The 19,966-nt window shown below is 51.7% G+C and overlaps 1 protein-coding gene and 1 long non-coding RNA gene across 3 annotated transcripts in view; both read right to left on the bottom strand.

Moving 5' to 3' along the window:
• Positions 1-1,671: 1,671 nt before the first annotated feature.
• Positions 1,672-6,494, bottom strand: LOC141983723 (uncharacterized). Its single transcript, XR_012638482.1, has 3 exons — positions 6,450-6,494; positions 2,397-2,549; positions 1,672-1,782 (listed from the first exon to the last, which is right to left on the bottom strand). It is a non-coding gene; the product is annotated as an uncharacterized LOC141983723 (long non-coding RNA).
• Positions 6,495-13,616: 7,122 nt separating this feature from the next.
• Positions 13,617-19,966, bottom strand: part of SELENOI (selenoprotein I) — a 54,826-nt gene continuing 48,476 nt past the window's right edge. For both annotated transcript variants that reach the window (XM_074947321.1, XM_074947322.1), the window contains exon 10: positions 13,617-17,932. In XM_074947321.1, coding sequence (XP_074803422.1) covers positions 17,816-17,932 — 117 coding nt within the window. In that variant the 3' untranslated portion in view covers positions 13,617-17,815. The remainder of the gene's footprint in view (positions 17,933-19,966) is intronic.

Raw genomic sequence — 19,966 nt, 5'->3', positions numbered from 1 at the left:
GTCCATCCGATCTCAGCCCTCCAGGCCCATCTGCGTGAGCCCAGCCCACCCCACCTGCCTCTGGCCGTGGTGCTGAAGAGCAAGCAAAAAATTGGAGCCGCAGGTTAGGGAACTGCCCTGCTCAGGCTTGGGAGAAGGGTCCGGTCACTGGCTAATCGTTGCCAATGGCCGGCCCCTTCACCAGGCCTCATGCAGCGCTCCAGCACCCCACGCGCTCGCTGAGCTGGGGGTCAGGCAGGCATCTGTACACCGTGCTAATCCCCCACAACCTCCAGGCGTGCTGGAAGAGTTCCTAACCTGCCCCCAGAGCACCACCACCACCAGGGCGTGCGATTGATGCAGGGCTGTGTCGGCCACCCACTCCCCTGCTGCATGTGACCTACAGCTAGCCAGGATGGCCAGCAGTGGCTGAGAAGCACTTTTGTCACTTCCCTGCTGGCACCCAGGAGGAATGGGCTACCCTGCGCTCCCGGGGGCACAGCACACGCAGCAAATAAGCACCCCGACTTTCACAATAAGCCAAAATACAAGCTAATCCCATTTCAAAAGAAGGCAATCCCTGAGAACCCCAACACTCTGTGTAGCTAGATCCCCCCGGCCTGCAGTCTGGGACTGTGGTGGGCCCGCTGTGCATCCCGACTCTCTCCCCCACTTGCCCCTCCTTGCCAGGAACCGATCAAAAAAACAGAAGCAACAAGCTACAAGCCAAACAAGCAAAAAGCCACAAGCCAAAAACTAGCCAACAAGCAACTCACAAGCCAATTAAGCCAAAAAACAGTCCAATTCCTGCATCTTTTTGTGGGTTTGGCATGTCTGGGGCACAGACGTCTCAGCTCAGGTTCCTCGCTGCAGAGTGCTCAGTCAGGGCTGTGGGCCTCCTCTCCCTTCCCCTCTGTGGGCGACCCCCTTCGGGCTCTCAGCCCGACCCTCTGCCGTCTCAGCCTCGTGAGAGCATCCAGGTGGAGTGTCTCTGCGCACAGTGGTTCAGTGAGGAGCAGACGCTGGAGAGAAATGGGCTTCACCAGTAACCCAAGGCTGTCAGTTCCAGGAGGGAGACAGCATTTGACCCTTAAAGTTGGGGGCCCTGACAGTGAAGCCTGAAAGCGCCATGTCTGATCCCGTGTGGACAGAAGCCTGGCAAAAAGCAGCCTTGCATCTTCTCTCCAGGCCCAATTAAACCGGTTTCTGTAATAAGGGCAAATGCTTTAAGTGCCGTTCTAAGCCTACGGATCAATTCTTGTGATCAGGGCCAAGTTTCTAACATTTGGGTTTCTCCAATGGGCTGGCCTGCTTAGACAGATACTGAGCCCGAGTCAAACCAACCCCACCACGGGCCTGCACACCTGACTGATTTTTCAATGTAAGTTAAACGCAGACAAACATGTGTCCGTAAACTGGAGCGTCCCGCCGGTGTCTGTCTAGGCCACACGCACTTACAATGGGAGGAGAGCAACTGCCTCTTCCTCCTTAAAGCTGGGAACGCCAACCAAAGGCATCCTGCCCTGTGGTCTTCATCTCCCACCCCCTCTCTCATCTCCCGCCCCCGACGCTGGCTCTGCACTCTGCTCTGCCTCCATGCTCCGCTCGCCTCCTTCTCCCACTCCTGTGGGCTTTTCTACGCCTCCCACCCCCAAACGCCGTCCCTGCAGCTCAGTCCCCCCTGAAGACTCACTTCTTCCCTCCTATGGGCTCCCCAGCAGGTCCCATCTGTCCCGGTCGGATTGTAGGCCCCCGGAACAGGGACTCGGGCTTCTGGTTCTTCTTCAGGGTCAGACTCGACATCTGTTCTTAAAAAAACAAAAGCCAATGCCCGAGCTGTTCCCAATTCCCCTCGGTCCTAACACTGCCTGGGAGGGAAATTGACTAACAATTCTGAAACTGTCTCCAAATTTCTGCAGCAAAAGCACAGAGGCACAAAGCCGCAGGATCTGATCAGGACAGGGGGTGGGTGGGGAACACAACAAAACCCCCAACCACAGAACCACACCATGGACCCATCATGCTGTGAGCCAAACAACCCCCGACCAATCCTTTGTCCGTTGCAATCCTTCCTCCCCACCCTCCATCTACAGATGGCAAACTCGTCGGGGCCAGGACTGCATATGACACTGGAAGAACAGGTGCCAGCTGATGCCAAGGCCCCTTGGCCTCACTGAAATGTAGAGCTGGAAACCAGTCTGGCTCTCCTGTGTGTTAGCATTGCTAAACCAGATATTAGGGTTATAACAATGTGGTTAGTGTTTCTGAAATGCTTGTGAGCGGCTGCCTGTATTAATCTCGCTCATGATCTCTGTATCCCACGCTGTAAGGGAATATTTACGTGTTTGCTCTAAAACTATGAACCCCCGCCCCCCGGGCAGGAGAGAAGCATTCCCAAGTGTTAAGTGCTAGCTTACCACAAGAGGTGTCATCTCTTCTCCAGCACAAGAAGGCCACAGACACTAGGCAAGCCATTGTGGACCACCAGTGGACCGAGGACTTTGTTGATTGCTCCCACCACACCCACGAAGAGAAGACCCACACAAACACTCGTCCCATCAGCATGAGCTCTGGGGGGGAAGGGAATAAAAATCCCTGTCAAGAAGACTTTGTTATTCCTACACGGCAGGACTTCAGGGAGCGGGTAAGACTTCTAAGCAGAAGCAAGAGATCCCTGTCTGTTTACCTTCAGTTAGCCTCAAAGGCCATAAAAACAGCTGTACTCAGTCAGACCGGCGGTCCATCTAGCCCGCTATCTTGTCTTCCAACAGTGGCCAGTGCCAGGTGCCCCAGAGGGAATGAACAGAACAGGGAATCATCAAGTGATCCATCCCCTGTCACCCATTCCCAGCTTCTGGCAAACAAAGGCTAGGGACACCATCCCTGCCCATCCTACCTGATAGCCATTGATGGGCCTATCCTCCATGAACTTATCTAGTTCTTTTTTGAACCCTGTTATAGTCTTGGCCTTCACAACATCCTCTGACAAATAGTTCCACAGGTTGACTGTGTGTTGCGTGAAGAAATACTTGACCTGAATATTGCTGTGATTCTTCATGTAAGGGACCATCTATCACAAAGGCAGGCTCACTGGATGGCATGATAGACCCGATTCCCAGGGGGACTGTCTGGGGCTCCATGGTTAGGCTGTTATAGGGCTCCAGGAGCTCACACGTGACACTTGGTTGGTGAAATCTAAGTACAGAAAAACACAGCTAGTTGGGGTTTGTGCCCTGGTTCGTTGCAGTCTGCTCTGAGGTTGGCACTCATGTTCATGAGCCCTAGACAGCTTGACACTGTGTCTGTATTTTTATGGCAGTGCCTGGCACAATGAGACATGGTTATATTAGACCTGGAAAAGGTACAGAAAAGGGCAACAAAAATTATTAGGGGTATGGAATGGCTGCTGTGTGAGGAGAGATTAAGAAGACTGGGACTCTTCAGCTTGGAAAAGAGACAACTAAGGGGGGATATTATAGAGGTCTGTAAAATCATGACTGGTGTGGAGAAAGTAAATAAGGAAGCGTTATTTATTCCTCCTCATAACACAAGAGCTAGAGGTCACCCAATGAAATGAATGGGCAGCAGATTTAAAACAAACAAAAGGAAGTTTTTCTTCACACAACGCACCGTCAACCTGTGGAACTCCTTGTCAGAGGATGTTGTGAAGGCCAAGATATTAACAAGGGTTCAAAAAAGAACTAGATAAGTTCATGGAGGACAGGTCCATCAATGGCTATCAGCCAGGCTGGGCAGGGATGGTGTCCCTAGCCTCTGTTTGCCAGGAGCTGGGAATGAGCGACAGGGGATGGATCACTTGATGATTCCCTGGTCCGTTCATTCCCTCTGGGGCACCTGGCATTGGCCACTGTGGGGAGACAGGACACTGGGCTAGATAGACCTTCGGTCTGACCCAGTATGGCAGTTCTTATGTTAACATCTGAAGGTCCTCCTGGAATAGAAAGGGGCAGTAATTTTAGAGAGAGACAAGCTGGGGGACGTAATATCTTTCATTGGACCAACTTCTGTTGGAGGAAGCAACAAGCCTTCAAGTGCCACAGAGCTCCTTCGGTCTGGAGAAAACAGGCAATTTCAATTACTCTTCCCAGGGCACCTATCGTGTCTTTAACTTGTTCTGCGGGCAGCACATAACATGCTTTGGGCATTCAGAGATAGAACGCAAATTCAGAATCCTGGCAATGAGCTTTTCCAAAGCAAAGTGCAAACGTTACCCAATCTACCCTCACTTCCTCCATAAAGGTGGGTTTTTTCTAATGGGGAAACTGAGGCCCACGGAATGAGCAACATGAACGAATGAACTAGATTAAAATGTATCGGCAAAAGGATTAGTAGAGGCAGCCAGGCTCAGCAGTGCCACAGTACAGATCTGGAAAGTCAGCCTTGCAATCTTTTGCCTCATCTCTTGGTCCACCCATGGCATTTCCAAGCAGACACTCAGGACAAGGGATTGTACAATGGTCCTTTCGCAGCCAACTGTGCACAGACCTCCTTGGAGTCTGTATTCTAGAGTTAAAAGCAATGCCAGGAGACCTCGCTGAGCCCTGCATGCTGTCTCCTGAAATTTAATACAAGCAATCAGGGCTTTTAAGCTACTATAGCATCCACCATGGCACTCAGGACACAGCCCAGGAGCAAACCTGGGCATGCAGCCTAGACCCAGGATGGGACTCCAACTCCGCATAAAGCTCCAAGAGAACCGGCAGCTCAGAAGCAGATTGTTCTGCATCAGCCCCTCTTCTCTCAATTGCCCTGGTCACAATCCAATGGTCACGTCACCAGACACCACCACCACCAGGTCTCACATCACAGACAATCAAAGGTGGCACCCACCGGCCCAAGGCCTGACCAGCTCCTTCTGCAATGAAAGCTCCTAACACCCAGAATCCCAGGCCTCTTCTGTGCAGAGCTCCTCTCCCCACAATTGTTCCCCGCTGAAGTTCAAAGCCTGTGATCAATACAGGAAGCACGAGCTGAACTCCCCCTGCCTACAAGCCACTCTCATAACAGACACCAGCCTGCGGAATCGTAGAGGGCCCACTTGAAACCCCTTCTGCATACCAGTCTAACCCTTGTGCTGAAGTATCTGTCCCAACTCACACTGAGTGCAAACACCCCGATTTCTTTCCCCACACCTGGAGAGGAGCTGTGAGTAGTTCGAAACCTTGTACCTTCCTCCAGCAGAATGTGGTCCAGTAAAAGATAACAGCTCACCACCTTGTCACTCCCACACCATTCCACCCTCATTTATTTTCCAGGTTGCCTAAAGCCTGGTCTCCTTTCCACTGATTTTAAACATCAGCAACTGTAACAACTCTTTGACTTGCATGTACACACTCATTCCTGGCTGGTGTCCAAAGCCCCACCGGCAGAGTGGACAAAAATCTCTGTTTAAAAAAATAAATCAGGTTTGTAGTTCATTTGGATTTTTGTATTTAAATTAAATGCATCTGTTTTAAAATAAACCCATCTGAAATTATGGCAATTTACGTTAAGGCACAAACTTACGACAGTCTATTCAAATCATATACATTAAATTAAAAACATTAACATTAGGCAGTATAGGGTTTGCTACCGAATGTTTAGAGACAGTGAAATCACTGAACTGATGGAAGTCGCTGTCTGAGCATCGGGAACTAGAGTTTGTCGACGTGCTAAACCCCAACTTTTGACAGCAGTAGCCTCTTCTGCAAGTGCAAAGAGAATATTTCCTTCATTTTACTTCAGCCAACAAGGGAAGTTCAGTGACTAGTTCATGCAAAGTTACGCACTGGAGAGTTGTTTTCCTCTTCCAACCTATGACTAACAACTCGCTGTGAGAGGATGAGAACCACTAGTTCTAAAATCTGGACGCACAGGCCGACCAGAAACAGTTCCATTCACTAACTGAAGATAATATTCTTTTGTTTAACAAATCTGTTAGTTTTAAATGCAAAATGTGGTTTGATATTCTTTTTTTCTGAGGTGTCCGGCACATCTCAGGTCGTTTTATTTAACTAATAAGACCAAATATAATTTACATGCTGGTTTTGCACATTTGTAATGGAATTCCAATTTCCATCCAAATAGAGCTTGAAACAAACCCAAATAATAAAATCATCTAGTAAAGAAGAAATGCACCATTCATCATTTTCCTAATGTAATAAAAGATATAAACCCTATGAATTGAACAAATATAAGCTATGTAAATCCTTAATTAAACGTGTGTAGATACAGGGGTAGCAAAACAAGGACCAAATTTAGTGTAAAGGCGCTATTTAATTGCAAATCCACACATTTTAATGGTTTAATCAATTTGCCCGTAGAAAAAATAACTGAAGTCCCTAATGCAAACCAAGATTAAAATCAGTGATTTAAAAGAAAGTTCCCTGCTTGCTGATTTAAACTCTAATCAGAATTGGTGCTTTCAACTGCTTGGATTTAAAATCAATTCACCCTGTACAAGGCCTAACCTGTCACGTGGCCAGGTGATTTTGGGAGGCCCAATCCTCGATCTCATCCAGGGACCGGACTGTCACTAGCGCCGACCTCTGAATCTGGGAGCGCGGGGCCCTAGGGTGACCCAAGGTGGACACCTACAAAAACCCACCAGAGATTAGGCTACAGAAGCTGGGAATTGAGCATGTGCCCAATACAATTGCAGCAGCTATTCCCGGAACAAGCTTTTGTTGTTTTTAATCTAAATTCAGTGGGGGCAAACCCCTCCCCCCCAGCAATAGGTGCTCCCGGGGATTCTCTGCAACTAGCACAAGCCTTTTATAACCCCCAGCCAGCTCCCCCCGGGGGGGTCAATTCTGCAAGGAGGGGGGTCCTTACATTGCAATGCCCCCGTTGCTCCCCCACCCCCCCGCGCCCAACAGGGCTCTTTGCACCGGCTCTTGTTTTCTTGGAGGATATTTCTGTCTCTGCCAGGCCTCCCCGCACCTGGGGGACTCCCTGCGGGTTTGGGGTGAACGCCCTCCCAGCACCCCTGCCCTAATTGCCACGACACTGGGGGGGGGGGCTGCTGTGGGGGGCTGGCATGGCCCTGACGGGGCTTCTCCGGGGTACCTGGTCAGGCCCAAGCCAAGCGGGGCCAGCTTGCCCGGGGCACGTTGCAAACACAGATTCAAAGCTCCCTGCAGGGGCCCCAAGCCGCAGCCCACCCCCCGGCTCCACCCCCCAAGGGACCTACCTCCGCAGGCCCTGGCTGCAAGGGGCACCCACGGGGCGCACGGGCTCCTTCCCGGGGGGGCTGGCAGCAAGGGGCTGCAGGGGCCCAAGCTCCTCCGCTCCCCCTTCTCCTGCAAACAGCCCGCGGCTGGGCGACCCCTGCTCCTGCCCCCCGGCCCCAGATCCCTTTCCCGGGGGAGGGCGGAGCAACCGGCGGCAGAAGCGAAGCCTTCGCACTTGAGCAGCGAGCGTGATTCTGGGGGGGGGGGCAGACAGAGCGTCCAGCCTTGCACGGCTGTGCAAAGCCCCTCCGCAGCCCCCGTGCAACGCCAGACACCCTCTGCTCGTGCAAAGCCGTTCCGCAGCCCCCGTGCAACGCCAGACACCCTCTGCTCGTGCATTGCCCCTCCACGGTCCCCGTGCAACGCCAGGCACCCTCTGCTCGTGCATTGCCCCTCCACGGCCCCGGTGCAACGCCAGACACCCTCTGCTCGTGCAAAGCCCCTCCACGGCCCTCCTGCAATGCCAGACACCCTCTGCTCGTGCAAAGCCCCTCCACAGCCCTCCTGCAATGCCAGACACCCTCTGCTCGTGCACTGCCCCTCCACGGCCCTCCTGCAATGCCAGACACCCTCTGCTCGGGCACTACCCCTCCACGGCCCCCGTGCAACGCCAGACACCCTCTGCTCGTGCACTGCCCCTCCACGGCCCCCTTGCAACGCCAGACACCCTCTGCTCGTGCACTGCCCCTCCACGGCCCCCGTGCAACGCCAGGCACCCTCTGCTCGTGCACTGCCCCTCCACGGCCCCCGTGCAACGCCAGGCACCCTCTGCTCGTGCATTGCCCCTCCACGGCCCCCGTGCAATGCCAGCCAGCCTCTGCTCGTGCAAAGCCCCTCCACAGCCCCCGTGCAATGGCAGCCAGCCTCGGCTCGTGCATTGCCTCTCCACAGCCCCCGTGCAACGCCAGCCAGCCTCCACCTGTGCACCACCCCTCCACGGCCCCCGTGCAACGCCAGACACCCTCTGCTCGTGCATTGCCCCTCCACGGCCCCCGTGCAACGCCAGCTTTTGTCCATGCACTGCCCTGTCACTGACCATACAACACCCGAGGTGCCTGCACATCACCTCTCACAGGAAATAGCAGCACCCCGCATTCAGACTCACCCCAACGGCCACAAAACCCGGCAGCTTTGCGAAGCAGTCAGCGTCCAGTTCCCAGGGCAAGCACCAGGGGGTGCACTTCTCCTACTGCAAGGAGCCCTGGGCAGGGGGCATGTGGCTGTACCCTCTGTTTGCACTGGCCCTCCCCAGGCCAGCCCTGGGCAGAGCGGGGCCGCCGCCGCTGAGCGGAGTTAGTTGATTGCAGGAGAGGAGGGCATCTGTTTGCAGCTCCGCCAGCTCTGCTCAGAGCAGCTGCAGTGAGTTCTGTGTTCAGCCCCTGGCTGCACATGGATTTTCATCCATAGCTCTCACAGCACTTTACAAAGGAGGTCAGGATCATTACTCCCATTATACATATGGGGAAACTGAGGCACAGAGAGTGGACCTCCATGCCCAAGGTCAGCCAGCAGGTCAGTGCGGGAGCCAGGAACAGTCATAGGGTTGCCAACCTTCCTGGATTGGCAGGAGCCTCCCGGAATTAGCCTCGATCTCCCGGTGGCTATTGAAAGCAAGCCAGGAGATTTTAATAGGTGGCTAAAAGTTCCAGGGGCTAATGCAGGCTCCCTACCTGCCCTGGCTCAGCATGGCTCCCAGAAGCGACCGGTACCGCCTTCTGGTTCCTAGGCACAGGGGCAGCCAGGGAGCTCCACACGCTACCCCCACCCCAAGCACTGACTCCGCAGCTCCCATTGGCCGGGAACCACGGCCAATGGGAGCTGTGGGGGCGGTGCCTGCAGGCAGGGGCAGCGCGCAGAGCCCCCGTGGCCACCACTGAGCCTACGAGCCAGCTGGTCGCTTCCGGGAGCCGCCCGAGATAAGCGCCGCTCAGCCAGAGCCTGCACCCCTCACTCCTTCCTGTACCCCAACCCCCTGCCCCAGCCCTGAGCCCCCTCCTGCACCCAAACTCCCTCCCAGAGCCCAAACCCCCTCCCGTACCCCTTCCTGCATCCCAACCCCTGCCCCCAACCGCTTCCTGCACCCCAATCCCCTGCCCCAGCCCTGAGAGCCCTCCTGCACCCAAACTCCCTCCCAGAGCCCAAACCCCCTCCCATACCCATTCCTGCATCCCAACCCCTGCCCCAGCCCTGAGCCCCCTCCTGCAGCCAAACTCCCTCCCAGAGCCCGAACCCCCTCCTGTACCCCTTCCTGCACCCAAACTCCCTTCCCCAGGCTCAGCCCACAGCCCCCTCCCCCACTCCAGCCCAGCGAAAGTGAGTGAGGGTGGGAGAGAGCGAGTGACTGAGGAAGCTGGGGATGGGGCCTCAGAGAAAGGGCCTGGCCTGAGGGAAGGGCCAGGGCAAGGGTGTTTGGGTTTGTGCGGTTAGTCAGTTGGCAACCTTAGGAACAGAACCTAGGTCTTCCGTCGCCCATTTCTCTATGCACTAGGCCCCACCGCTCAGCTCTGTTCCCTGGTTTGCACCAGCTGCTCCTTCCACAGAGCGGGTGGCTGGTTATGGGGCTGGGTCCAGGCACCGAAACACCGCAGCTGCCCTGGACGAGCTGCTGCCCCTCGCCTCGGACCCACGCCCTGCCCCTGCCGGCAGGGGAGCCGAAGAGACCACGGCTGGTGGCTGATACTGGCAGCGAGCGAGGCGTGCTCCACCTCTTGGGGTTGCTCACTGCTCCTGCACCAATGTGTTATGCAAATTACCTAGTTAACATACAGCCATGAACTTCAGTTTAAAATATCAGACTTCACTGCCAGTGGCCGGGAAAACCTGGCCACAAGGGGGCTGGGAGCAGGGTATCAGCGCCCCTCCCACGGGACATGGTTCTCCTTCCCCCCCAGGCCAGGCCCAGCTCCCATTCCGGGGGCTCTCCTTGGGGTCAGGAGCTCCATGGCCGCTGGGCTCCCAGCAGGGGGTATGGTTGGGGGGGGGGGGGGGAAGCAGTGGCTCACGGTGCTCTGAATATCAGGGTGGAACCCCAAACTGGACCAGGCAAACAGGAAGCCAGCGCAGAGGGGAGTGCCAGACCCAGGAGGGTGGAAGAGAGAAGGATCTGAAGCTGGGAGCGGGGTAGAAAAAGCAGCGAACAGCAGCAGTAAAGAGTGAAGGGCTTTGGGTTAAGACCCAGTTTTGCAGGTGACTGTGCTCGAGGCACGAAGTCATTTGCATCTTTAATTACAGCAAGCCCAATTATTGGTGGCCCTGTTTGGAACTTAGCAAACTGGGGCAGTCAGGTCTGCTCCCAAGCCTGGCTCTTGTTCCCAGAGGGGAGGAGGGGAAGCCTGCTTTTTGACAGTAAACATTAGCGAGGAGGGTGAAGGAAAATCCAGTGGGCGGATTCATTCTCCTCTGGTGTAATGCGTGCGACGGGAAAGGAAGAATTTGCCTCATACATGGGGAATGTAGAAGCAGCAGCCTAATTGGGTTATTAGCAAGGCAAGTCAGGACTCCTGGATTCTGCTCTGATCTCACCCTAGACTTGCTGTGACATAGCTGGGCAAGTCCCTTACCCTCTGCGGCTCAGTCTCCCCCCACGACAGAGGGATACCTTTCTTTACCGGACGTGGGTGTTTTAGGGAACCTTTGATGGTCATGTAATACGAGCTAGCTGGACAGGACTCACATTCTTCAGCTAAAGTTCTGGGAGGTTGGGGGAATTTTAGGGCAACTGACTTTTGAACTGCAGGATTTTATAGCAGCTGGACTGCACTGGAACTAGGGTTCGTGAAGGGATTTGCACTGCATCACCACCACCTTTGAGGCTCTCCAAAGTGTGATGTTTCCGTGCACTTGCTGGAGACATGCATAAGGCGCCCACCTTCTGAATGGAACCATTGGACTGCATATGCCGCAAGTCAAAATCATGAGTTGGGAGCATGTAACGCTTTCTTCCACCTGGGCAGCACGCTGTGGAATTGGTTCACTGAGAGCTTCGTGGGGCTGGGCCTGTGTTTTCTGTGTGTGTCTGTCTGTTTGGTTAATTGACAGCTGGTTCCTTTGGTCACTTCCAAGTGCGTGCATGCACTGGAGAAGTGCACCTAGGAACCTCCGCTGGCTGTCTGATGTTGTGCCGGCCCCAACGAAGCATCTCCCATTGAGGGTGTGTGATCTGACCCAACCAGACTGACCGACCCTCAAGCCGATTCTAGAGTTAAAAGGATGAGACCGCCCCTCTCAAAGGCAATTGGACAATGGGTTCTACTGAAACCAGCAAAAACAGACGAGAAAACCACTAAAAGGCTTGGAAAATTTTATTCTTTACTGAAGTTTTATTTTCAATATTTATTTTTTACAATAAATATTTATCAGCAATCCCCTTTAACAGATTGGCATTCAAATCCACAGCAGTACTCTAAGCTCCCAACAAGAGAGAGAGAGAGAGACATGGATCCTGATGAGAAACACAGGTTTGGCAGAACTCTGCACTGACAAGACAATATTTATACTGTATTTTGCTGTTTATTTAAAGCTCTGTACAATCAGTTTGCTTAGCGGTGACTGGTCCCGGCCAGGCTATGGGCTCACCTGGGTGGGATATAACAGGATGTGCTGGCAGATCCACTCACTGCAGTGAAATGACACGCAGAGGTGCTCTGAGCAGTGATACCAGGCCACAGTCACACAGGGCCAGGCTCAGGAAACACAATGGGTCCACATTACAGTTACTTGCCCCGGAAGTTTTTGTTTCTGTAGGCGGGGGGTGTGGGGAGTGTCATGGGGGTTACTTCCCCCTTAGCCCAAAGAATGAAGGGAGCAGGCAGTTGTATGCTAAGAGTCAATTAAGATGCCCCCTTCTTACTCAACAGACCTGCACCTAAGTGACAAGTCCCAATGAAAGTCAGATACTTCGGAAAATCCCACCCACAGCTACTAGCGTGAGCCTTTTCCATTCCAACGCCATTAGCCCTGCAGAGCCCGAACGAGGAGGATTCTGCTCTGCTTTGCCTTCCGTTGTATGGGCGTAACTGAGGATAGGGTGTGGCCTGCACTGTCTCCATTGCTGGGGATGATACATGAGCCGGGAAGAGCCCAGCTCAACTCTCAGATTGAATGAGCAGGGCTGGCAGGTAGAAGATCCATTTGATCTGGAAGCCTGGGAGATACAAACACGGAGCCCACAACGTCATTGTTACAGAGTTACCTTCCCGAGCACTTTCAGCTCGGGCTTCCCGCCCGCCTGCCCCCAAAGCACACCATTTGGTTTAGTTGACTCTGCACTCAGTTAAAGGCTGCCGTGGCAGGGGATGCGGTGTCAGAAAGAACTTCTTGCTGCCCAAAAAGCATGTCACACTGGACCAGTCTGACCAGCTGTCAAGTAATAACAAATAGGTCCTGGCAGAATGGAGCGAATGAGGCAGATTTATATCTGGAAATGAGACCATCACTCCAAACCAAATGCACCCGAACAATTAACGGGTTAGTAACGACTAGCACTACCTATTAATAGATCTTTATTCCTGGAGCATGTGCCGTAAGACGCCAGGATGGTGGCTGGCTGAGGTACAGGTAGCAAACAGCTTTCCTCTGGGATGCAGGTCTGCTAAGAACGTGATGTGAAGTGATACCTCCCTGTTCTGTTACGTTTTTTCGCTGCTGCCGTAAGACAGGAAACAGGCGGCACTGACAAGTCCCGCTGCACTGGTGGGTTTTTCTGATTTAATCAAGACCTTGGTCAGCAGCAAAGAGGTTAAACAAACTTCTGTGGCAACCACGCTCCAAGTCAGCACACAAACCACGGTCGCCGCAGCCCTGGCCTGCCGCCACCTCCAATACAATGCTGTGAGGTAGACTGGGTACATGAGGCAAGCAGGGTACTAGCAAAGGCTTCCCTTGGCTACTACAGCCCTTGCAGCTGGACAGCAAACCGGGCATTTCAGCAAAGCACAAACAAGCTCTAAGACAGCCCAGCTGATCTCAACCCACCAGCCCAAGATGCCCCCAGTGAGCGGGCACACCACATAAAACGAACACCACCCATGGCAGAGAAAGGTTCTCCAGTGGCTTTCAGCAGGCAGATGATTTACCATCATCCCAGTGGTGCAGCACAAGGAAAGAGGAGCAGGTCTCCTTTACAAACAAACCAAATCACCTAAATCCAAGTTGTTTTTTTATGCCACTGTTCACCACAAGAGCTTCACAGCTGTTCAAGTTACGTGCCTAGGAAGCGGCAGTGCTGAGAGTATCTTTGAAGGGCAAGTCTACGTTACGAGGCTACACCGATGCAGCCGAGCTGCTGTAGCGTGTCTGGGGAAGACCCACTATGCCGACGACGGGAGAGTGTCTCCTACCGACAGCGCCAGCGTGGTCAGCGCTTAAGTCGATGTCACTGGTGTTGCTCACGGGGGGGGGGGGGGGGGGTGTCTTTTTCACACCCCTGAGCGATGTAAGTTACATCAACTTAAGCAGTAGCGTAAACCAGTCCTCAGCGTATAGGAAAATTCCGCTGGGCCACAGCTTCCAAAAATGCAACATTTATAAAGATACAACAAATCTGATGGGTCACTTTGGAAAGTCACAACAGGCCAAAACATTTTCACCTGGGGGCTAAGGTTTAGGAGCCCAGACAGAAGACACCGGATTTTCAGAGGCCAGTTCTATTTAGGAACTTCAGTATGGACTGCAGGAGCCTAACTCTGGAAACCCCAGATCTGAATATTTTTGCCATAGTGACCAAACCCCCCCAAACTGCATGAACACACGAGTCATCCATTTAAAAAAAAGCCATGAGATTCTGTGTTGACTGATTCCCCATCGGTACCCTAGATCAGGCAGCGAGCACGATAAATTCACAGATCAGCCACCGTACAGGGCACAGCAAGCATGGGAAGGCCAGGTACAATCTCAACACTGCAGTTCCTGCGTTCCCTACTGTTTGCACCCCATGGACCAACAACAGAAATGCTTGTGAGGGATGCTAACTTGGACCACAGCAGCTACTTTCATTAACATACCAGTGACTTCAGAGAGCTGTTAAACCTGCACGTACGCACCCCAGCTAAATGTATGTCCCATGAGCCAGATTTTACAGTCATGAGGGTGAACTCTGGGGGTTGGCAGAAGACTTTGCATGGGATTTGGGCGGGACGGGACTGCAGGCTTGGGGCAAAGTGCAAGCCTGCATTCCACACGCTCAAGACGACAGCATGGAAATGAAGCTGCGTGTGTAATGAACCGTTTTTCTGAGTGGAAGAAGCCACGCGATGGCATTTGTGTCCGCTCCCAAGGCTTCCAACACTCACTTCAACCAAAGACCCCTAATTGCAGGAACGCGATGAGTCCAAGTGTCTTCAGCAAGCCACTGGTCTCTTTTCACAGTGCTCCGGCTAGTCTCTAGCACAGGAACAGGAGCAGGACGTTATGGCAACCGGCTTGTGGAGATTTAACGACAAACCGAGTTAAGACATGGAACAGTCCATTTTGAAGCCACTTATGTACACTACCTGACTCGGGCACATGGACAGCCTAGAGGTGTTATTCCCCAAGGCTCAGCTCTTCCTGCCAATATTCCAGGCTAAGGTACAATTTACCTCACTGAGTATTTCAGAGATGGGAACAAGGATGACCAAATCCAGCCCTTCACTAGAGAATGAGTTTATCTTTAATGACCGAATTAGGAGAAAACAACAGTTTTCTTTAAAAATAAACCAACCCAAAAGATTTGCTCCCTCACACACACACTTTTGGTGGGGTGACTGTGATTTTGTCTGTTTCTGATCGAACATTTAATTCCCCAGAATCCATGACATCAAGCGCATCAGTCACTACATTCAGATAAAAACTGCGCAAATGAAAACCGTTTATTGTGTTGGGGGGCAGAACGTGCCCAGAGAGCAGAATCGGACAGGTTAGAGTTCATCCTGCCCGCATCTGCCTGAACTCTAGCAGCATTAAAACTTGTTTCTAGCATACCTTGATAGTAGATGTTTTGCTAGCCCCAACATGCAATAAGTTAAGGCACCAAATTCCATGACTCCCCAAAGATAAGCCTGTGCACGTAAAAGGCAGCTCCAGGTTTTGAGACATCCTGCCTAAGAAAGTGTCAATAAAATGCATGAAGGCGTTTAGATTGCAAGTCCTGCTCTAGCTGCCAGCCTCCACACAACTGACAGGGTGTTTTTTGCAGGGTTTGTTTCCATGCGCTGCCCAAAGGAACAGTTCAATGTACTACTCTGCAGCCAGAGGAACAGAGCATTAGGGAACTGAGCAGCCACTGCAGTCTGAACACTCGCAATGTTCATGCCACCCAAGTCCGAACACAGCAGTGCTGCCGGGGGAGTGGGGATGGGGAGAGGAAATGGGACCTGCGATAAAAGGAAATGCATAACATTCAGCTTCATGCTTGGGACCCTGAAATGTCTTCGCGTGACTAGTCATGGGGAACTGGCCCAAGTAGTCCATGATCCATCAGCATGCAAACGGAAAAACCCAAGCTCAGCAACATCGCTGCCGCAAAGGTGGATTTTGCAGTAGGAAAATGTTCCACAGATAGTTAAACTGTGTGCCCCATTTTCAACAGCTGGTTTCAAATTCTTAATGTTTCTTGTGAACTTCAAGTTAAGTTAATTTGCCCATAATTATATATTGAATTCAACAGTTACGAGTATCAAAACTTCAAGCACAACCCAATTCCTCTGTACACTTAAGCTTTTTCTGTACAATGTCAGTAATATATATATGAGAGAGTAAGCTACTTATTTAATAAACTCCGAAGGGGGAATAAAAGGTTTTTTCCTCTCCCAGATGAACACCTTCCTCCAGTTCCTGATGTACAGTCGTGACACACTAACAAAACAACTAAAATGTGTTTAGTCCAATCGCCCCCACAGCCAAAACACATGATGGGAACACCTGGAGATGGAAGCAGTGATGATATTTTCCCACTTGAAATTAAATTCTCCCCCATGTGTCTTGCAGGGTGTACCTCTACCCGTCACTTATGATCTTGTACAGGACACCACAGTGAGAATTCGAGTTCAAATTAAAACCAACCTATTTACAAGAAATGCTGTGAACTGACTTCTGGATGTTTTGTTTCGTACAACTTGCATGACAATGATTTAAATTTACAAAAGAAAAGCGTTAAATAGTAATTACAGTTACGTTTTCCTAGTGCAGGAGACTTTTCACCCACAGAAGGAATACACCATGACCAAGATATTACTCCCCAGGTATGAATGAATTTGTTCCCACAATACATTATATATGAACATTCGTTGTGCTTGCTCGCTTCCGAGTGCAGCCTGTCCAGAGCCTGGGTTTAGGTTGCACTCTTCATTCAAGCACAAATCTTCATTAAATACAAGGAACAGAAAAGAAAAATCAGCACTCAGTCTTCACCACCACTCAATTAAATGAATTAAAAAAATAAAACCACTGAACACAAACGGCTTAACGGATGGTAAACAGAAAGATCTCACTGGATGAGATGTGTGGCCTAGTCATTGGGACAGGTGTGACCTAAATTAAATGAGAATATATTAAAAAAAATCACCTCTACTTTTCCCCAAATAAAATATCCACAAGTGTATATGCATGTCAGCTGTTGTAAGAACTATTCAGGTGCTTTTCCAAGCTGTGGGATTTGCACAATGCAGTTATCTGGAGCGGAGAGACTGCATATATAGAGATCGTCCCACCCTTCACAGGGACGTGCACACAACTTGTAGTTCATACCGCAAGTCTGAAATGAGACAAGCTCCATGTAGCATGTAATGACCCCCCTTCCCCCTGCAAGCCAACCCTCTTGCATTAAATGAGGTTGCACTGATTTATCAGAAGGGAGAATTTGGCCATCTGCTATTTTAGCTCTTGCAGGTGATTATAAGCCACCCTCCACCCCAAAATAACCATTGCTCCTAAGAGCTCAAGTTCCCTTCATGGACTCGTGATTAAAGAATGCATGTGGCCAATGTATGGTTAACAAGAAGGATACTGTCAAGATATGGTCCCAGTTACCCACAGCTGGAAAAATGGGGGATGGGGGGGGGGAAGCTGCCTTAACCACTTAGTCAAACCCCTCAATTTCCAAATCATCCTAGTGGAATATCATTTGAAGCTTCTAAACAAACATTTTGCATGAATGGACGTGTGCGTGCACGCCGGGGAACTGCTCTAGCATCAAGAGAGAAAGGTCATCTGACAGGGTCTAACACTAGACAGCCACGTGTGTGACGAAGATGTTCCTCACTGACCCTGCAGCTCAAACGTCTCCGTTACAGATGTGTTGAGGCCACTGCTACTAACTCGGCTGCCAGACTATTTTTGGTGACCATGACAGGTTTAGGCACTCTGCGTTCTGAGCGATGCCATCCATGTTCCCAAGCCAGCTCTACTGGTGCAGAGTTGGGGCTTGAGGGTGTTCAGCTAGTCTAATATACAGGAATAATTGGAAAGGCTACTCCCCTCATCTGGTTTCACCATAGGGCGGTACGTGTTTTCTCAATGGCAGTTGGGGATCTAGCCCCAGTGCCAGCCCCCGCTGCCCCAGCGTCTGTCCAGAAGATCGATGTAGGTCTGTGGTGATGGTTGAAGTTCAGGCTATTTCCAGCAGGTATTTACAGTACTTGTGCAGACTGCAGGCTGCTTTTTCCTTCTTCTACTTCCAGTCAATCCGTACTGGGCTTCTTTAGCGAGAAAGGCCGGATGTTGAAATGTTTGCTCAGCTGGCTTACCTGGGGGGGAGAGAGAGAGAGAGAGAGAGACGTCAAATGCAAGTAATATATCCGCCAACATGCCTTCCACCTCTGCCTCAAACAATCCAGGGGACTCAAACGGAGCAGCTCAGTATTCGGGCCCAGGACCATAGTGATTTGGCAGAGTGCTGTATGTATGGGAAGGATGCATAGCACCTGCCCATACTATGCTCATCCCCAGCCAGGGCTATTAGTCACTCCCTTACAGAAGCCCCTAAGGGTACATCTACACTGCAGTAAACTGACTCTGGCTTGCAGGGGTTGGGCTGTGGGGCTGTAAAACCGTGGTGTAGACATCTGGGCTCACATTGTAGCCTGGGCTCTTGGACCCCACGAAGGAGGGAGGGTCTCAGACGCTGAACATCTGCACTGCAATTTCATAGCCCCACAGGCCAACCCCCGTGAGCCTGGATCAGCTGACGCGGGTCAGCCGCCAGTGTCTCACTGCAGTGTAGACATCACCGTATGCACCACACGACAGACCAAGCAAGCCGCATGTGCGGCTAAAAAGGCTGAATCACCCCACATGGGTGCACGAGACCTGTCTCACAGGAACACCATGTTCCTGCTGTGCACGGCCAGGCCAGCCACTCAGGACGCTTCGCAAACTGGAGTACTTCTCTGAAATACCCCTCTCTCCACTGACAGGATGGATTGTGATAATGCCGACAGGCTCCCCCCAGGCCAAAGCCTCTGGTACACAGGGCCCACAAGCCACTAGTCCAGACTGGGGTGAAGCAGCTGCACCAACTCCACACTCCACCAGATCGGGGGACGACTTACTCTCCTCCAAAGCATGCCACTGGGGTTTGCACTGTGGGGTCCAGCATTTGACCCTCTAAGAGGTTGTGACTAATCAAATACTTCTCTGGTCTCGCAATTCCCAACAGTCCATCTAATGCAGTGCTGTGCTTTGCTGCACGGTGACCAGAGGCAAGCGCAAGTAACCCCCAAGGGGATCAGTTCTGGGCAGGCTTCTCCAAAGGAAATTTGTGCCCTAACCCTCCTCACTTGTTAGTGGCTGGTTTTAGCCCTGAAGCATTAAGGTTTCTACACCTTACCAAGAGATTTGTAGCCTACCCAAAGTAGCTGGATCGTTTCATTACACTTTTTTATGGAATCTTACACTCTTGGTCTCAAATGGTATCTTGTGGCAGTGAGTTCTAAGGCTAATTGCACATTGCACACCAAATGCATTTCCTTTGATCAGTTTTTAAGTTTAGTTTACTGCCTCTCCTCACTGAACGTGCACTTGTTCTTGAATGCGTCTGGCCTGTTGTGAGCTGTGAAGCCGATGCTCATAGAATCGTAGAATAGAATCATAGAATCTCAGGGTTGGAAGGGACCTCAGGAGGTCATCTAGTCCAACCCCCTGCTCAAAGCAGGACCAATCCCCAATTTTTGCCCCAGATCCCTAAATGGCCCCCTCAAGGATTGAACTCACAACCATGGGTTTAGCAGGCCAATGCTCAAACCACTGAGCTATCCCCTCCTCCCCCGCCCCCCCATACTTTAGCTAAAAAAGTAACAAGGGCATACGTAAGTCACTCAGTTGAACACTAGTCACACATGAACTGCAAAAACACAGAGCAGAGGCTGGCTCGCTTCCAGAGCGCGGTAGTCAGAAAGCCGCTACACAGCACCCTCTCATAACAGTGCCGGCACTAGACTGTCCTGCCTCGCCACTCCCACCAGATGACAGTAAAAACAGGACATTGGTATGTAACTGTGCCAAGAGACAGTATGTCTGAGATTTGGAGACCCGCTTTTAATTACCCTTGAGAAGCCTCCTCTCGCAGTGACCTTCAAAAGGCAGAAAGGGCTCATTTCCTCTCGACAGACAGCGGAAAGCCACGTCAGACTTAAAGGCTGCATTCAGGAAATTTGCTTTTTGATGTGATTAGGCTGGCTGAAATTTCAGAGTAGCAGCCGTGTTAGTCTGTATCCGCAAAAAGAAAAGGAGGACTTGTGGCACCTTAGAGACTAACCAATTTGTTAGTCTCTAAGGTGCCA

This window comes from Natator depressus, chromosome 3, assembly GCF_965152275.1.
Source record: "Natator depressus isolate rNatDep1 chromosome 3, rNatDep2.hap1, whole genome shotgun sequence".
NCBI lineage: Eukaryota > Metazoa > Chordata > Testudines > Cheloniidae > Natator > Natator depressus.
The sequence above is the reverse complement of the archived record's forward strand: the minus strand, read 5'-3'. Positions and strand labels throughout refer to the sequence as shown.